Raw genomic sequence first — 20,397 nt, 5'->3', positions numbered from 1 at the left:
TTTAGCTGAATAAAATTGAAAAGGGAATTTCTACCAGATTCTGTTCCAGGAAGGCTCGTTTAGAGTATCATTCAAATCTCTCCCCCAGTGGAGTTTGGGAGCATTTAAAGGTTTGCAAGAAAAATTGGTTAATGAGCTGTAAATTAAAGAAATGATACCCTTGCCCAATGGATCAGCAGAATAAATTATATTTTCCAGGAGAGTTAAAGACTGGGTTGCCTGGGTTGTGATGTTTGTTTGGGAGATAAAATGTAAGACTTGGTATATATGAGCCCAAGAGTAAGCTGTGTTTTCCAAAGCCTGCTGGATCTCTATTCCTGTCATATGCTTTCTGTTCTTAGAGAAGTCTCTGATCCCGGTTTTCGATTTTTGTATTCCTGTATTCTATCTGGATTAAAGAAGCCAGAGTGGACAATCAAATGATTATAGGTGAGGTAAAGGTAAAGGTAAAGGGACGCCTGACCATTAGGTCCAGTCGTGACCTACTCTGGGGTTGCGGCGCTCATCTCGCTTTATTGGCCAAGGGAGCTGGCGTACAGCTTCCGGGTCATGTGGCCAGCATGACTAAGCCGCTTCTGGAGAACCAGAGCAGCGCATGGAAATGCCGTTTACCTTCCTGCCGGTGCGGTACCTATTTATCTACTTGCACTTTGACGTGCTTTCGAACTGCTAGGTTGGCAGGAGCAGGGACCGCGCAACGGGACCTCACCCCAGGAGGTGCAACCAAACATCCAGCAGGGCTTTCGCGGCTTCCAATTGGCTGCAGGAAGCTCCTGCAGCCAATCGGAAGCCGCGCCTTTGAAGTCGACTGTTTTGGAAGTTGAATGGACTTCCGGAACTGATTCCGTTCAGCTTCCAAGGTACGACTGTATTTATTTCATCTGTCTTTCTTTGGCCAAAACTTGCCAAGAGGTGGGTCACAGAATAAGATTTTCAAGCCACATTAAAACAGCTGGAAAATCATTTCTAACACCAGAGTGAGATTGGGATGAAGGCAAACCTGGCGCCCTGCAGATGTTTTGGTGCACAACTCCTATCAGCCCCAGCCAGCACTGCCCTGGGGGTCACCAGCTTGGAGAAAACTGTTCTCAAGCACAACCAGGGACTGGGATTGAGCACACATTTGCAGCACTGCAAGGCATTCATTTTAGAAGTGTATAAACACCACAAAAGGGACATGAAGCCAACAGCCCTCTACTGCTATTGCCCCAACCTAGAAGCTGCATATAACCATTGTGATCAGTAGTCATTGATCAACATCCTGTTATCAATTTATCTGAAGCCATCTTCAGCTAGTGGCCATTGTGACATCTTGCAGCAGTGAATTCCATGAATTAAGTATGGGTTGTATGGAGAAATGCTTCCCTTTGTTTTCCTTGAGGCTCCAGCCAGTCACTTTTGGATGAGGGAGTAAAGCTTCTCTCTATCTGCTTTCTTCACACCTTGCCTAATTTTACAGCCACCCCTTTCTATATTGGGAGACCCGCCTGTCTCTGGACTCATTTGTAGTTGGCAACTTTTAAGACTATTGATGAGTTAAAACTCAATTCCAAGAGTACTTATCACCTTGGAACATCTTTGCTTGAACTTCAGTCTCCATCCCTGGGCCTTAGTCTAGACTCCAGTTCTACAGTTGGAGGATCTTACTTTAAGGGAGGTATTTAATGTCTTTTGAGTCTCTTCCAGCAGCAGGATTTTACAATTCTGTTAACAGCTTTTTGAAACGAAAACAAACATGTCTCAGCTTCACAGCATAGTACATTTGATAGGCTACCAGAAGTTTGTTTTTTTTTTTGTTTTTTTAACCTCACACGCTCATGGTACTAGCGAACATTAGCAGCTAACTATAACACAGCCAGGGCAACCCAACACACTGACAAAGTTATGGGAAGTTCAAGAAGAGTACCATGAATCAAGTCCATTTGCAAACACAGGCATTAACACAATCCGGATTTGCAATACTGTAATATGCAAAAAATAATTATATAAATACAACAATGGAATAATTGGTCCTTTGGATCACAGGTGGTTTTCATTTTGTCAAGCCAAGTGAGGATTGGGTTTTGAGAGAAATCATCTCTCCACTCCATTTCCAATTTCTTCAGAACCTTCACAGAAGCTAAAATTACCCCCTGACAAGAAAAACTATGTCTCACCACACAACAAGAGTGTTACATTGTGGCCTACTAATTGTTATTATTATTATTTAGTGAATTTGTATACTGCCCTTCATCCAAATATCACAGGGTGGTTTACAAAATAAAAACAGACACAAAATATGTAACAAAAAATCAAAATCAAATCAATGACTCCCCTCCCACAAATACATTTAAAAGGCCATAGAATGTTTAATCAGCCAAAGGCCTGGTTATAGAGAAAAGGTATGTATCAAAGGTATGTATCAAAGGTGCCAGGCAAGCCTTCCTGGGGAGAGCATTCGAGAAACAGGGAGCCATCACAGAAAAGGGCCAGTCTCATGTTGCTACCCTCTGGGCCTCTTGTGGAGGAGCCACATGAAGAAAGTTCTCAGATGATGATCACAGAGTCCAGGTCAGTTCATATGGTGAGAGGCGGTACAGTCTCAAACATTAAAAACTTCCCTAAACAGGGCCACCTTCAGTTGTCTATTAAAAGTAAAATAGTTGCTTATTGACTTGACATCTGCTGGGAGGGCATTCCACAGGGCAGCCGCCACTACTGAGAAGGCCCTCTGTCTGGTTCCCTGTAACCTCACTTCTCGCAGTGAGGGAACTGCCAGAATGCCCTCGGCGCTGGACCTCAGTGTCCAGGCTGGACGATGGGGGTGGAGAAGCTCCTTCAGGTATACTGGGCTGAGGCCGTTTAGGGCTTTAAAGGTCAGCACCAACACTTTGAATTGTGCTCGGAAACATACTGGGAGCCAATGAAGACCTTTCAGGACCGGTGTTATGTGGTCTCGGTGGCCACTCCCAGTCACCAGTCTAACTGCCACATTCTGGATTAATTGCAGTTTCCGAGTCACCTTCAAAGGTAGCCCCACATAGAGCGCATTGCAGTAGTCCAAGCAAGAGATAACTAGAGCATGCACCACTCTGGCAAGACAGTCTGCGTGCAGGTAGGGTCTCAGCCTGCGTACCAGATGGAGCTGGTAGACAGCTGCCCTGGACACTGAATTGACCTGCACCTCCATGGACAGCTGTGAGTCCAAAGATTTAAAGCAGCCTTCCCCAACTTTGTGCCCTCCAGCTGTTTTGAACTTCAACTCCTATTATCTCTAACCACCACCTAGCTGGTGCTGATGGGAGGGCACCAGGTTGAAAGGCAGATTTGGGGACTGAGCTTTCTCTATGGGTGTCCATTCTCTTGCATGCGATTTAGTAATCATCTGAAAACCACTTAAGGTGCTGCTAGTATTCTTAACAAGGATAAGCTAAGTCAGTCTTCCAAACAATGCTCAACTGGAGCAAAGTGAGCACAGACCTCTGGGGTGTCTAAAGTATCAGGAAGCAGGGGTTTTTTTTTGTCTGGCTTTGGAAGTTTTTGGTATGGATGTAAGGCCCTGTCCTATGGCTTTAGTTAACTCAAAATACCATATATTTTGCTCTATAAGACGCACCAGACCACAAGACGCGCCTAGTTTTTGGAGGAGGAAAACAAGAAAAAAAATATTCTGAATCTCAGAAGCCAGAAGAGCAAGAGGAAACGCTGCGCAGTGAAAGCAGCAATCCCTCTTGCTGTTCTGGCTTCTGGGATAGCTGCGCAGCCTGCATTCGCTCCATAAGACGCACACACATTCCCCCTTACTTTTTAGGAGTGAAAAAGTGAGTCTTATAGAGCAAAAAATACGGTATGCTGAACACAGCTCCCCATGTCCTTTTCCAGTGGAGAGGAAGAGCTGTGAGTTTTAAATACTCTTCTGTGAAGCAGCAAATGTTGTGGCCAGGGCAGCTGTTGCTTGCTGTGGAATCCAAAGGGGGGGGGGAATCAATCCCTAAGAGGGGTACAACACAAAATGCAGAAGTAGAACTATTTTTTCAGGACAGCAGGAGAGGAGGAAAGGGTTAAATTCCTCACTGGTATATTTGCATTTTTTAAAAAACCCTGTTATGTTAGATGCAAATATGCATTACATGCCTTATGTAGCTTAGTAAGTCAATGGTTAACAACCTGGTGCCCTCTGGATAATTTTTAGGACTACAAATCCCATCAGCCCCAGCCAGCATGATCAATGGATAGGGATGGTGAGAGATGCAGCCCAAATCTTCGAGGGGGAACCAGGTTGACAAAGGCTGAGCGAGTGGCTCCTCACAGTTGCAAGTTGCAGATGTGGTGCAAGCAACCCATTTTAATGTGTCCCAAAGACAACATTTAAAATTTTACTTTTTGCTATCATATATAACCTCACAGTCAGATGCAATAGAAAGCCTGCATGTTTCAGTTCTTCAATTCAATACAAAAGCAGAAAATTTAATATTTTAGCAACCGCGTGAGAAATATATGCTCTTTTATCTAGTAGTATTTTAACCTACAGCAGCAACAATTCCGCACAGAGAGAAGTGTTTATTGTACCTATAGTTACAATTTAAGAGTATGTCATTTACACTGAGAGCCAGGCCAGTTTATCTGCGAGTCTGAGCCCAAACGGTTTCATTATTTTTATGTATAAAAAACTATCAACATCTCTCACCACAAAATATGTCTTTTCCAGGAAAATAAAAGTTGGAAACTGCAATTCTCAGTCAAAGCAAAAGCAAGAAATATTGGAGAGATAAACGTAAGTAATAGGACATCTAGACTCTAAATAGGCATTGCATAAATATGCATTTCCAGATAAAATATGAGGACTGTTTCCCTTTCTATTCTACTGAGAACAAGTACAGAGGGCAGGGTCTCTGCCAAGTAATTCATCTGCCAGCACTGAGAGTGGTGGGGAGGGGGCAAAGTGAGGAAAACATTTTTAAAAACCCAGAGAGCTTTTGCAAAACAATCCTTTAACAAATCCTTTGCCAGAGCCTTGGTTAACTGGCTAATTGCTGCACGCAACAGCGACATCAGAAAGATGGCCCAGTCCCCTGCGGTGTGCACTAAGCCAATGTTTCCCCAATTATTTCTAAATGACTCACCTCATTGTCGTGTGGCGGCAGCTGGTGAAGGAGCTGTTTGATACGGGCTTTCTCCCCTGGGCTGTTCACGTAGGGCACTTTGTCTTCTGGGAGGCAGCTGTAGTACTGATGAACCTAAATGTTAGAAAAAGGGGGACTGCAGTACAATGTCTTGGCTTCGTTTTTGTTTTGCTTTCGACTGACAAGACACAGAGAAATCAATCGCTCTGAGCAGCGGCACTCGAGATTACCAAAGACGTGCAGCTATTTAAAAAAACAACCCAAAACAAAACAGAAAAGCAACAAACTTTCCTTAGGACAAAGGCAAATGTTCTTTATCTGACAGAAACCGAAATTTGTTTGGAAGAGGGTCAAAGCAAGAGCGAGGGCGGAGGGCGAGGGGAGAGCAGTCTGTTTTCAGTCTAAAGCTAACCCGCCAAGGTCGTACTTTACCGTTTTCTCTGTCACTCTCCAGAATGTAAGCATGTTTCCCTTGGCTAGGAGGATCTGTCAGCACCTGCCTTTGTGAGCGTAGGTTAAGACGCTCCCCCTTGGCATCCAATCTATGACTGGGTAACTGAGCCTCCACCTACACTCCAGCCCCCAAGGCCTTTTCTGTAACAATTTGTGAAAATAATCAGCAGATAAAATCTGTCGGAAGGCTGGGTTCTCCCTTTAAGTCTCAGAGTGTGTAATTAAAAACAAACATGAAGAGTGCAGCACAAGGTGCAGTGCAACAAGGCCGGGTCCCAAGAGATCCCATTTCTCGTACGTGCGTTGATGATGGGCACACACTTCTGCTGCAGTTATGGGCCTAACAAAGCAGCCTAGTTCTTCCCGGAGACCAGCTACAGCGCAGCATCACCTTCTGTGATCATTCTGATGCGATGCTTGTAAGGCGGAAACATCGAGCGGCAAGTAACGCCGAGTACAAACAGCCCCGTCTACTTGATCTGAGGGAACACGGTTCAGAATGTGGAAGCTGGGGATTGCTCTCCACCTTCTTTTCCGGATCATGCCACACTCAGAGGAGCTCAACTGACGTTCAACGGGAAATCCTGTCCCTCAAACAACCCAATGGCTTGCCTCGAAGGTTCTGTGCCAGGTTGCCCCTTCTGAAACTTAACAACCGGCTGCCAGGACATCTTCCCTGCCGTGTGTGTGTGGCAAGAATGTGACACCATTTTGGAGGTATCGTATCCTCAGAAACAGAAGCACCACCATCACGTTGCATGACAACGCTGGAGGAATGGTGCGATTTGTACAGCCTCTTCAATTGTGCTGACTCCAATGGGCAGCAGCTCTTTGGGGGTGTCAGACAGTGATTTTTCACATCATTTGCTGCATGTTCCTTTAATGAACTGGGGGTGCCAGAGAAAGAACCTGGGACTGTCTGCATGCAAGCCACAGTCTCTACCACGAAGCTATGGTCCCTCCTAGCAAGGGGCTCATCATTGCCACATTGAGAGTCTCCACGCCTGCACCAGGAATGTTCTAGCCCAAAGCACCTCAGAAAACGCTGCATTGTCCTATGAGCCTCTCTTTGCTCGTAAAGCCATCAGAAGAAGGCCTGCTCTCTAAAGGCCAGCACTGGGTGATGTGAAGCCAGCAGGAATGAGAGGCGTGGCATTTTGATGGAGGGGCCCTTGGTGCAATACTCCCTCCCTAGAGGGGCTTGCTTGGGTGTTAGGAGGTAATGCTGCCCCAGCAAACATTTGTAAATGTCAATTTCATTCCGGTCTTAAATGATGCTTTACTCTGCTATGAACTTGTAATTGTTATTTATGTTGGGGTTTAAAGAACAACAACTTTTAATTGGCAGTTTTTATATAGAAGGCATCTGATTGCTTTTTAAGTGTTGTTGCGTGTTGAGGGCCTTTTTTGTTTTTGAGTGTGCAGTGGGATATAATTTAAGTAAATTAATCAAAACAAACCTTACAGGGATGTGAATGGTATGTATGGGATCACAACAATTCTTGCACTAAGCAGTTCTAAGCAAATGTGTATGGGAATGGGATGAGGCTGTAACGTGCTCTGTCCCTACCATCTTAGATTTTAACTGGGGGGAAGTAGAAATTAGGTTTCTCAGAACTATCACCCCAACACAATAACAGGAAGGAGAGACAGCTCATACTACAGGATAGCTCTCCATCATCTACGCCAGCCTGAAAACAGCTACATAATGCACTCACATTGAAGCTGCAGTGTTTATTTTACATGCCCAACCCCATTGCATCATTTGCATGCATCCCAGAAAGAGATGCTTTGAATGAAGCCCAGAACTGCAAAGAAAGTTTATGCAATGAATCCACAACTATGCCCCCACTCTATATTATGAGCAACCAATTTGTTCAGCCAAGGAATCTCCAACCAGAAGTCTTAAAAGCCACCAACTAAATGGTTACAAATAAAATCTCAGCACCACTTACTTTGCATTTATAGCGCATCCTTCACCTGGTCCCTGAACATGCAGTTCATTAAGCTGAACGCGAAGGAAGGCGATACAACCAAGTTAGGGAAGACTAACCGAACCAAAGCTCGCCTGAGCAGCCTGTAACTTGGGTGGTTGAAATCTCAAGCCAGGTCTCCGATTACTCCTTTTCTCCACCACAATCATCAGTTGATTTCTGAATGTCTGCATTTAACAATCAAATGCCCCTGTCGATCGCTAACTGCCTCTGTGCTCTGTAGATACAGCACTGCTGATTTTCTGCTATTGAGCATCCGTGCCCAGGACGCCCTTGAAACTGTGTGAATCCACAAGTAATTTATTCTTGACTGGCTGCCAAATTATGTCACGCTTGTCCCCAAGGTAATAAGCTGTAAAGACCCAGAGCACAGAAAGGAGGAGATAACAAGTCTAAATGGCAATCAGGTTATCGTGTGCGTAGATATTTGTTTTCTGGCCATGGCACAGGAAAAACCAGAGCACAACGCTTTCAAGCATTTCCTCTGGGAAGTCTTCCATTTCATGTCAGGAGGTCTGTCGGAGCTATCTCCCATCAGATTAAAGAAATAGCTCTGCAGGGATGGGCAAATGACTTTGGGAAACTAAAACCAACCCAAAACAGAGACAGCAGGTCCTGACCTGCACCTCGTCACCTGAAACGAACCAGGGACTGTTAAGGAGATTTGGATCAGATCCAAGAAAGACGCCATTCAGGTAAACCCCAAAGAAAGCACCGACTCCTTCGGATTCTGCCTGGGTGATTTCAACTCCTTGCTCTGCAGGCAAATCGTGAATGTCATCATTAAGTGGATTTTCAGAAGCTTTCGCTTTTACCATCCTTCAAAATCAATGCATGTTCTCCTTGGGCTGTAAAACTGGGCGCCAGCCAAGAGAGAATCCCAGAGCACGTCCACCTCAATTGCTCCCACAGGTGATACGTCACCTTCGGCATTCAGTATCATCACCTAGAAAGTATGAGTGCATTTCACCACCTCCCCACTGCACTTCCACTTCCAAAATGCTTTTAAATCCTTGATGGTGTATGCTTCTCTCAGTGATAGTAATGCCTGCTAACCTTTCCATCTCCCTTCTTTACCATCTGCTTGTCTTAACAATGGATTACAAAGAAAAACATGTACAGAATAATATTTTAAATAAATTAAAACTGGCCAAACAGCTCCAGGCTGAATAGAGCAAAATGTACTGCTTAATTCAAGCAGGCTTTTAATTTGTTCTGTTTACAGCCAAAGACCAACGAGATAAACAGTTGTCCCAGAGCACTAGATTCTTCTGGTACCTGCCCTCTAGGCTAGACTATACCTGAAAACAGAATAGGGGTTCTCAACCCCAAACCAGCCAGCCAGTCCTGAAGGGGCAGCACGACTCGTGGTATCAAAAACAAATGTGAGGTCCAGGAGAACCAACAGAGAGGAATCTTCCTTCTATAGTTATTGGTGCAGGTACACAAGGCCACAAAGGCAGCCTTGGCTATAAACCTATCATAAACCTTACTGAGAGGCAGTAGATAGGCAGTCTGGTGCAGCGGTTAGAGTGTCAGACTAGGGCCTGAAAAGCCAGGGTTTGCGTAAAATAAACTCTCAGGTTCTATCAAGGATTTAAAAGCATTTTGGAAGTGGAAGTGCAGTGGGGAGGTGGTGAAATGCACTCATACTTTTACATTCAAAAAAAATGAGAGGCACAAATACAAGATGGGGGACACCTGGCTTGAGAGCAGTACATGTGAAAAGGATCTAGGAGTCTTGGTTGACCACAAACTTGACATGAGCCAACAGTGTGACGCGGCAGCTAAAAAAGCCAATGCAATTCTGGGCCTCATCAATAGGAGTATAGCATCTAGATCAAGGGAAGTAATAGTGCCACTGTATTCTGCTCTGGTCAGACCTCACCTGGAGTACTGTGTCCAGTTCTGGGCACCACAGTTCAAGAAGGACACTGACAAACTGGAACGTGTCCAGAGGAGGGCAACCAAAATGGTCAAAGGCCTGGAAACGATGCCTTATGAGGAACGGCTAAGGGAGCTGGGCATGTTTAGCCTGGAGAAGAGGAGGTTAAGGGGTGATATGATAGCCATGTTCAAATATATAAAAGGATGTCACATAGAGGAGGGAGAAAGGCTGTTTTCTGCTGCTCCAGAGAAGCGGACACGGAGCAATGGATCCAAACTACAAGAAAGAAGATTCCACCTAAACATTAGGAAGAACTTCCTGACAGTAAGAGCTGTTCGACAGTGGAATTTGCTGCCAAGGAGTGTGGTGGAGTCTCCTTCTTTGGAGGTCTTTAAGCAGAGGCTTGACAACCATATGTCAGGAGTGCTCTGATGGTGTTTCCTGCTTGGCAGGGGGTTGGACTCGATGGCCCTTGTGGTCTATTCCAACTCTATGATTCTATGATTCTATGATTCTATGATTCTATGATTCTATTCCTAAATGCAATTGGAAGAAAGCACTGTTGAAATCAGTGAGGGGGGGGGGATACTCAGGACTGGAGAACAAGATTTTCTGTGCCTCACATAGTGTTCCTATTACAGGACACACTTAGTACCAGTGTCTCGTTACAAAACATGTTTGCTGGATAGGATGCTACGTTGGCACAATGCGGTAGGCTGCGTCACAGCAACTGCTTACGAGGAAGGCGGCAGCCTAGTGGGACGTGTCTAGAGGGGACCCAGAATGAAGATGGATTTGCCTGATGCTCCCATTCTGCTCAGTCTGAAATTCATTCAAGTTTGTGGAAGGAGGATTTCAACATCTGACAGCAATTCCGTTTCAAAGCACAGAAGGCTGACAAGATGGAATTGTGGGGGAGCGGAGAAAGCAAGCCTAGGAAATAAATGGTTCCTCAGGGCCAAAGTACACACAATGTTAAATTTGTCTTTGTGTATGTAACAAGCAGGCTTTTTTTAAAAAAAATTACAATATGCAAATTGCATCAGCTGTGGGAGGGGGGACATCTGATAACTAATGGGATCAGAGCAGGAGTAGATGGGGAAATTAACCCTTTCTCCCCCAGCTGCAGTTCCGAAGAAAATCCCTCTTCCTTAGTCCCTGGACAGAAGATAGTTTATACCAAGGGCTGCAACCCCATCCAGTTCAGGTAAATGACATGAGAGCTATTCATCCAGAGGGCCTCTCTCCTGACAGTGTTTAAACTCAAGTTTATTCACCTTCATCCAGCCCACAACTGCAGACAGACACAGGAGCTCGGAATATTTTGTTTCCACTTTTAGTTAACCACAGTTTGCGGTGCTGTTCACACCTGGAATTTTGATTGACACTAAATAATGGTTAGTTCCAACAAGTCAGCCTTCTAACCATGTTCTTTGAAGCTGACATATTTGAAGTTAACCATAGTCAGCGTTAACTACAGACTGGTTACTACAATGTGGTGAATCAAAAGCAAAAAGCTGTGTGGGAAGGGGGGAAGCTGAGGCTCTTTACAGCTTGTGCACCTCACTCTAAACCATGGCTTAGAGCAGGGGTCAGCAAACTTTTTCAGCAGAGGGCCAGTCCACTGTCCCTCAGACCTTGTGGGGGGCCGGACTAGATTTTGGAAAAAAATAATGAACGAATTGCTATGCCCCACAAATAACCCAGAGATGCATTTTAAATAAAAGGACATATTCTATTCATGTAAAAAAATGCTAATTCCCGGACTGTCTGCGGGCCGGATTTAGAAGGCTATTGGGCCCCTGGGCCTTAGTTTGCCTACCCATGCTCTAAACCATGGCTTAGAGTGACGTGTGAACACAGACACAGTGTACCCATCTAGTTCAGGATTGCCTACTCTGACTAGCACCACCTCTCCAGGGCCTTTTACATCACCTGCTATCTGACTCCTTGAACTTGAGATTCCAGGGGGTTAAAGTTGGAATCTTTTGCATGCACTCTACCCCTGAGCTAAGGCCCTTCCATAACCCATTAAAGCTGGCCACTTTATTTAAAAGTGCCTCTATGATGTAAAAGGGACGCGGGTGGCGCTGTGGGTAAAAGCCTCAGCGCCTAGGACTTGCCGATCGCATGGTTGGCGGTTCGAATCCCCGTGGCGGGGTGCGCTCCCGTTGCTTGGTCCCAGCGCCTGCCAACCTAGCAGTTCGAAAGCACCCCCGGGTGCAAGTAGATAAATAGGGACCGCTTACTGGCGGGAAGGTAAACGGCGTTTCCGTGTGCGGCTCTGGCTCGCCAGATGCAGCTTTGTCACGCTGGCCACGTGACCCGGAAGTGTCCTCGGACAGCGCTGGCCCCTGGCCTCTTAAGTGAGATGGGCGCACAACCCTAGAGTCTGTCAAGACTGGCCCATACGGGCAGGGGTACCTTTACCTTTTACCTATGATGTACCGTATTTTTCGCACGATTGGACGCACCGGACCATAGGACGCACCTAGTTTTCAGGGGGGGAAATCAAGGAAAAAATATGATTCCCCCCCCCCCAGCTCTGGGAGCAGTGGACAGGCTGCACGCAGCCTGTGCGCTACTCCAAGACCTTCTCTCTGCTTTTGCGGGAGGTGGGGGAATTCCCCCATCTCCCGCAAAAGCCCGCAGGAGGGAGAAGGGACTGACTCAGTCAGTCAGTCCCTTCTCCCTCCTTGGGGAAAAGCCCCCAAGAGCTGCGCGCTCTTTAAAGGCTGCGCGGCTCTTGCAGGCTTTTCTGCGAGGTGGGGGAATCCCCCCACCTCCTAGAAAAGCCAGCAAAGCCGCGCAGCCTCTTTAAAGAGCGCACGGCTTTTGCCTGCTTTTGCGGGAGGTGGGGGAATTCCCCCATCTCCCCCAAAAGCGCGCAGGAGGGAGAAGGGACTGACTCAGCCAGTCAGTCCCTTCTCCCTCCTTGGGGAAAAGCCCCCAAGAGCCGCTCGCTCTTTAAAGGGTGCGCGGCTCCTGCGGGCTTTTCTGCGAGGTGGGGGAATTCCCCCACCTCCTAGAAAAGCCAGCAGAAGCCACGGAGCCTCTTTAAAGAGCGTGCGGCTTTTGCCTGCTTTTGCGGGAGGTGGGGGAATTCCCCCATCTCCCGCAAAAGCCCACAGGAGGGTTGGAGCGTAGCGGGAAGGCGTCGCGCGCCTTCCTGCTGCCCCCCATCGACTGGGGCTGGCGATGGGGGAAGCACTGCTTTTCCCCCCGCCAGCCTCAAAGAGCAGACTCTCCTGGCTTCAGCGGAAGCAACGGGAAGCCTCCGGAGCGCAGGCTTCGGAGGCTTTGCCTTGCTATCGCTGAAGCCAGGGAGCCTGCATTCGCTCCATAGGACGCACACACATTTCCCCTTAGTTTTTAAGACGGAAAAACTGCGTCCTATGGTGCGAAAAATACGGTAATCCACAATGGTCATCATCAGGTGCAAATACCTCGAGTTAGGTACAGCGACATAATGTGATCGTTGGCAAAAATAAAGAGAATTGCTAAAGCAGGTCTAGTCTTGCATCAAATAAGATCTTGGGAGAATATTTCACAAACAAGGCATTTCATAGACCAGTCACACACAGCAAAGCAAGCTCTGCTCCCCTGCCCCAAATATTATTGATCTCTCAATCTTTTTCCAAATATGAATTTCTCATTTTTTTCTATAAAGAAGGGCAGTTGAAATAACGCGACGTAACACAGAGACATCGCCGGCAAGAAGGTAATAAGCATGTTGGAAATTAACAGTTCCTTCAAGCATAAAGAAAGAAAAAGTGGTGGTGGAGGGGAAGCCTTGTAAAATGAAACAAGAGGAAGATTCTCTTTCAAGTTCAGCCAACTTTATTCAAAGGAATCGAGGGAAATAATTGCATTAGCCCACAATACATTCAAGTTCCTCATCAGCCTCATTTAGTATTTCTCTCTGTTCTTTTTCTCCTCCCCTCGAATTTCAAAGTACCTCAGTTTTTAAAGTCATAGCTATGCATGTTCCTTAGGGATGACTAAAAATCCTGGGAGGTATTTCTTTAAAGCCTGCTGGCACTCTAGGGATCCAGTTATTTCTCTGACAAAAGGCATCTGCCGGCACCAAACTGTAAGTAAATTCAATAAATGGACACTCAACTACCTTGACCTAGTATGTCAGGAAAATTCACAGCCTTTCCCCCGCCCCCCTCTTTTCCACCCTTTGGCTAGGCCTGTTTGCAAAAATGCAAGTGCTTATTGTTTAGATGAAAACTGTCTCTAAACATGCTTCAGCATTTTGAAAGTATTTTCTCTCATGCTGCTCCAGCTGAACAGTTTGCTTATGCAGGCATCCAATTTTGGTTTCAAATCGTCACAACTTTGTAAGGTTTGGTGGTTAGGCATTGGAAAAGCTTGGTTTATGGGAGGGGAGGTTGTGGCCATCACGTACCCCTCCCCTTTAAGGGTATTCTGTTAAAGGAATCTGGGGGTCAGTATTCTGGGAGAGTATTCATTTAACCCACAACGCCACCCGTGTCCCTTAACCTGAGGTAAAGGTAAAAGTAAAGGGACCCCTGACCATTAGGTCCAGTCGTGACCAACTGTGGGGTTGCGGCGCTCATCTTGCTTTATTGGCCGAGGGAGCCGGCGTACAGCTTCCGGGTCATGTGGCCAGCAGGACTAAGCCGCTTCTGGCGAACCAGAGCAGCGCACGGAAACGCCGTTTACCTTCCCGCCAGAGCGGTACCTATTTATCTACTTGCACTTTGCTGTGCTTTCGAACTGCTAGGTTGGCAGGAGCAGGGACCGAGCAACGGGAGCTCACCCCGTCGCAGGGATTTGAACCGCCAACCTTCTGATCGGCAAGCCCTAGGCTCTGTGGTTTAACCCACAGCGCCACCCGTGTCCCTTAACCCGAGGTATCACTGTATAATTAAGATGTACAAAGAACCGTCATGAAACGTTGAGTGGGAAGCCGAAAAGAATTACTGTATAAGAACAGAAAATGATAAGAGTTTGTAACGGAAAACCTATAAATAATTTTTTTTTAAAAAAAGAACTGAATTTGTTCAGAGCTTTCTCACAACTAAAGGAGGGTCCCCCCCCCCCCCGACATGCTAAGTTGCCAGAGGGTTGTCCATTTTGCAGCTATGTAGGTTTCTGCCCTGGGTAAAGAATGTGACGCCTCTGTTCGCTCACCCATGAAGCGGCGCTGCCTTTACTTTCCTGCCTCCCCAGCAAGCTGCCAAAGGCAGCCTCAAGGAATGTAAATGATATAATTGCATAAATAAATATGGAAATGCGTGACTCCCATTTCCCTGTTTCTCCAAACAAAGGGAGAACTAGAGTTTGCTGGGAGCTTGGAACCCAGGACAGAATGCAGTGAACCTGAAGCCTGCTCCCAGACCCAGCAAAGAAAAGACACCCTCAATGATTTCAATTACAGCAATAAAATCATTGCTCTTTAGTGACACATCTAGATGGGCCAGTAATTGACACACATTATCCAAATCTAGACAGGACACAAGTCCAATTATCCGTAATTGCTCACATGAATGGTTGCGTATGTGACACTATTATGCCACTCTCCTGTCTGTTACTAAGGGCAAGAGACAGAGGACTAATGACAACCCCTAAGAGATTGGGAGCTGCCACCTGGGTCCAGGACTGGCTCCTAAAAGCATGTTTATTATTGTTGTTGTTGTTGAAATATTATACAGATATATTATTGGGGGAATGCAGAATCAGTTTGTTTAATAGCATGGATAGACTATTTGGCTGCTACAGAGATTGACGCCACTCAGTTACCTCAATTACTAGAGCAATTACCCTAATAAACAAGAATCATTGTTTCCATTTCACCTCTAAGCATACATACAGAGGGGAAAAGAAGTACATCCCTTCAGAATGTGATGGGCATTAAGCGTTCAAATTACAAAATAATAATAATAATTAATAATAATAATAATAATAATAATAATAATAATAATAAAATAATTTTATTTATACCCCGCCCTTCCCAGCCAGAGCCGGGATCAGGGCGGCTAACACCAGTAAAAGTTACAGTAGAAACATAATGGGGGGGGGGGGTGACAATTTAAAATACAGGTTAAAATGCTATTTAAAATGCAGCCTCATTTTAAAAGTAGCCCATAGATCACATAAAGGGTGGGAAACAGAAGGGTCGGACTGAGTCAAAACCAAAGGCCAGGCGGAACAGCTCTGTTTTGCAGGCCCTGCGGAAAGAAATCAGATCCCGCAGGGCCCTGGTCTCATGAGACAGAGCGTTCCACCAGGCTGGAGCCAGTGCTGAAAAGGCCCTGGCCCTGGTTGAGGTTAATCTGACTTCTTTAGGGCCCGGGACCTCTAGGGTGTTGCTATTTATGTTAAGGAATGAATGCAACGAATGCAATCCCCATGGAAGATTTAGAAGATTTTTTTTGAGGATGTGTCCCACCTTAAACTTTGTAAATACAGTTATACCTTGGAAGTCGAACAGCTGCGTTCTCGAACGTTTTGGCTCCCGAACGCCGCAATCCCGGAAGTGACTGTTCCGGTTTGCGAACTATTTTTGGAAGCCAAAGGTCCGAAGGGACTTCTGCGGTTTCCGATTGGCTGCAGGAGCTTCCTTCAGCCAATCAGAAGCCGCACTTTGGATTCCAAACGTTTTGGAAGTCGAATGACTTCCAGAACGGATTCCGTTTGACTTTCAAGGTATGACTGTACACAAATGGGTGCAAGCTATGGGAGCAAGGTATATAAGTCAAAGTGTGGCCTGCCTGGAAGATTTTTTTTTTAAAAAAATTTTTTAATGCTCATCAAAAGCCAATGGGTTAAAGATCCAAAAAGGACAAGTGCATGCCATGACCTCCTCACCAGTATGGTTTTTTAATGGATGCTGGAAAAATATGCAGACTCATGAGAATTTCAGCTTTCTTTTACAGTACCGAAGGCGGGGAAAGAGCCCTCAGGACTATAGAAGAAACTGTGCAATTGCCAAGCCTGGCGTTTGCTGAAATTTTAATTGTATCTCATATAATTTTGAACAACAGTGTAATTCTAAAACAAGACACACAAATGGCTGGAGAAAATGTGAGTCATTTTTTTTAATTATTATTTATTGGCCAGATCTAAATCTTTCTGCAGCACCTTCTATGGATTTATATTCCTGACAGATTACACCCATGGGGAGATAATGTACCGATAATCAAGACATTAAAAACTCCCTGAGATGGCAAAACGTGCTTCTAGGAGCCAGCTTCAGGGCAACATCGTCTTGCAACACTGTCAAACAACAAACATTAACAGACAAGCATTTGCGAAGAGCAACCATTAGCCTATGATTTATCTTTTACATTACATTCAAAGGAGGAGTATAGCAAGCGTCCAAAACGCAAGAAATTTCTCAATGTACACCAGAAGAAAAAAAATTGAGAGTGGAGAACGTATGGTGACAGCGTGATCCTGGACAACAAGCAAGTTCTAATGCATACCTGCTCTCTATGATATGCATATAAATTTATTAGTTGCTTAGTTTCCAACCCCAATTCAAAAAGCTGGTTTTGAGTTTTAATATGCTAATAGAGTTTTGTCCCAATTACTAAAAACATGAGACTATCTTGAACTGAAGGAGCATTCCATCCCATATACCTCTAGGCTTTGAGATCATGGTTGGAAGTTCTGCCCCATCCCTTTGTCATGTGAGGAGAGGTGGCTGGTGAAGAAGAACAGAGTGTCCCCCATGGTGGTGCCCATTCTGAACAAGTCCTAAAGGTAAAGGTAAAGGTACCCCTGCCCGTACGGGCCAGTCTTGACAGACTCTAGGGTTGTGCGCCCATCTCACTTAAGAGGCTGGGGGCCAGCGCTGTCCGGAGACACTTCCGGGTCACATGGCCAGCGTGACAAAGCTGCATCTGGCGAGCCAGCACAGCACACGGAAACGCCGTTTACCTTCCCGCCAGTAAGCGGTCCCTATTTATCTACTTGCACTTAGGGGTGCTTTCGAACTGCTAGGTTGGCAGGCGCTGGGACCGAGCAGCGGGAGCGCACCCCGCCGCGGGGATTCGAACCGCCGACCTTTCGATCAGCAAGCCCTAGGCGCTGAGGCTTTTACCCACACCCGCGCCCTACCTAGTGGAAAACTCATACGATCAGCTTGTTCAGATTTTACAGGAAGTTGGGAGAAGATTTATTTGTTTAAAAGGGAGCTTGAGCCACGAGATGGCTCCTTGTGGTATTTTATCAGTGTGCTATTGAATGGTTTAGTGTCTGGTGGTTAGGACTTGGTACAGTGGTACCTCGGGTTACACACGCTTCAGGTTACGGATGCTTCAGGTTACAGACTCCGCTAACCCAGAAATAGTACCTCGGGTTAAGAACTTTGCTTCGGGATGAGAACAGAAATCGTGCAGCGGCGGTGCGGCAGCAGCAGGAGGCCCCATTAGCTAAAGTGGTGCTGTATAGTCTTTTTATTATGGTCAGTGACCAGTATCAAGACAAAAACACCAGTTACAAAATTTAAAAGCTCAAAATAAAATAGCATAAAATCTCATATATATTAAAAAGCATGGTCATTGATCTGTCAGAATGGAACCCTTGTGACCTAGGGATGACCATCTGTTGATATATTATACTGCTCCTCAGAGCTAGTCATTATATGCTGTATTTTGATTGCTGCTGCACAATATGTGGCCACTTGGTACAGGGATTCTTATCTAGGGACGCGGGTGGCGCTGTGGTCTAAACCACTGAGCCTCTTGGACTTGCCGATCAGAAGGTCCGCGGTTTGAATCCCCATGATGGAGTAAGCTCCCATTGCTCTGTCCCAGCTCCTGCCAACCTAGCAGTTCAAAAGCATGCCAGTGCAAGGAGATAAATAGGTGCCGCTGTGGTGGGAAAGTAAACGGTGTTTCCGTGCGCTCTGGTTTCTGTCATGGTATTCCGTTGCGCCAGAAGCGGTTTCGTCATGCTGGCCACATGACCCAGAAAGCTGTCTGGGGGCAAACACTGGCTCCCTTGGCCTGAAAGCGAGATGAGCGCCGCAACCCCATAGTTGCCTTTGACTGGTCTTAACCGTCCAGGGGACCTTTACCTTTACTTTTATCTTATCTAGGAGCAGCAGAGTAGCAAGAAACTGTTCAAAACTCCCAGTATATTTCTGGAGTACAGTGGTACCTCAGGTTACAGATACTTCAGGTTACAGACGCCTCAGGTTACAGACTCCACTAACCCAGAAATATTACCTCGGCTTAAGAACTTTGCTTCAGGATAAGAACAGAAATCGTGCAGCGGCGGCACAGCGGCCCCATTAGCTAAAGTGGTGTCTCAGGTTAAGAACAGTTTCAGGTTAAGAATGGACCTCCAGAATGAATTAAGTTCTTAACCTGAGGTACCACTGTATAGGCAAAATAAGGTCAGAGCATAAATCTCTACAAAACAAGCACTGGAGAAGAACATGTTCTACACTTTCAATTTGGCCAGAGTCAACTTATTCATATTACTATCACTATCATGCTAGTTTGTTTGCCACTGTGACACTCCGCAGGTAGAGTGGTTTGGTTTTAGTGCAGTAATAATGCTGTATCTTAAGATAGCATTCTTGTACTTTCTAGGAAGGAAGTCTCACTGAATTCACTGGGACTTACTTTTGTTTTTTCTTATTAAAAAAAAAGCTTAACAAATGTTGCATAGTATTTGCATGCATATATTAGAGGGCGGGCTACATTTGACAGATGCATTCTGTTTTGATGTGGTGCTACATAAACCAGGCCCCTTTAAAAGTTTTAATTCTGCAGCATTCCATTTCCTCAGGAAATAATAGCTGGTACGCCAGTTAAGCGTGACAACGTCTCACTTGACAGTTAAGATTTCCAGCCAGGGCCGTAATGATGCCCACTGCAAATGTTCGAAACGATGAGACAGGCCAATGACAGAGGGATCCTGCAGTTTTAAACACAGGGGCTTTCATGATAAGCTTTCACGGTTCCAAGTCCTTCAGACACACTATAGCCATTCTCAGGTTTATCTCATCTAATCTGAGTTCTGGAGAATTTCCACACTTGGCCTGACCCTTTCCTAAACATTTAAAAAAAAAAGGATTTTCAAGATTCTCACAATAATTTATGGGTCTCACGGAGGAGGGGAATGAGCTCCCTATGGAGAGCAGGCGAGCACCGATGGTGGGATGTTTTCATAGACAGCTAAAAATCTCTCTATTTAACATGATGTTTCCTGATGGCTGATATGAGGGGTTCCCCCCCTTGAGCCTGGCTGCTGTAGTTGTTGCAACTATGTCTCTGCTTATCTGAATGTTTTAAGTGTTAGCACTGGCTGGCTTCTATAATTCTTATGTATATTATGAACTACAGTAGTACCTCGGGTTACATACGTTTCAGGTTACATACACTTCATGTTACAGACTCCGCTAACCCAGAAATAGTACCTCGGGTTAAGAACTTTGCTTCAGGATAAGAACTCCAGAATTGTGCTCCGGCGGCGCGGCGGCAGCAGGAGGCCCCATTAGCTAAAGTGGTGCTTCAGGTTAAGAACAGTTTCAGGTTAAGAACGAACCTCCGGAATGAATTAAGTACTTAACCCGAGGTACCACTGTACTCTGAGATTTTCTAAATGATGCTTTTACTTACTCCTAAGTTTCTGAGCAATGGCTGGAATGGTCCGAACCATTGTGATTCACACAATAAGTGATTCCAATAAAATGTGCAACGGAGATTTTGAAGAACAGGGCTTTCTTTCACATGGCAGCTTTAGTCCCAGGTCTGGTAGGTTTGGATCTTCAGAACCACTCCTTCCACAGTTCTGCTGATCCCTCAGTCTGCCTGTTTCCACCATATTTACAATGCTGAATTATGGTGGCCATGCGTCCTACTTTTTTCAAAGGGCCACCTGAGGACAGTCCTCTATCTGAGGGCAGCTCAATCCAAATCTGGCTTCCAAATAAAGAACCATTAAGAAAGAAGAGCAGCTGAGGCAATGAAGC

At 45.7% G+C, this 20,397-nt stretch overlaps 1 protein-coding gene across 2 annotated transcripts in view; it reads right to left on the bottom strand.

The window, feature by feature from the left end:
• PRICKLE2 (prickle planar cell polarity protein 2) overlaps nt 1–20,397 on the bottom strand; it is a 255,852-nt gene that overhangs the window by 48,260 nt on the left and 187,195 nt on the right. For both annotated transcript variants that reach the window (XM_028719492.2, XM_028719493.2), the window contains one exon: nt 5,103–5,216. In XM_028719492.2, coding sequence (XP_028575325.2) covers nt 5,103–5,216 — 114 coding nt within the window. The remainder of the gene's footprint in view (nt 1–5,102; nt 5,217–20,397) is intronic.

Source organism: Podarcis muralis, chromosome 2 (assembly GCF_964188315.1).
Source record: "Podarcis muralis chromosome 2, rPodMur119.hap1.1, whole genome shotgun sequence".
Lineage (NCBI taxonomy): Eukaryota > Metazoa > Chordata > Lepidosauria > Squamata > Lacertidae > Podarcis > Podarcis muralis.
The sequence above is the reverse complement of the archived record's forward strand: the minus strand, read 5'-3'. Positions and strand labels throughout refer to the sequence as shown.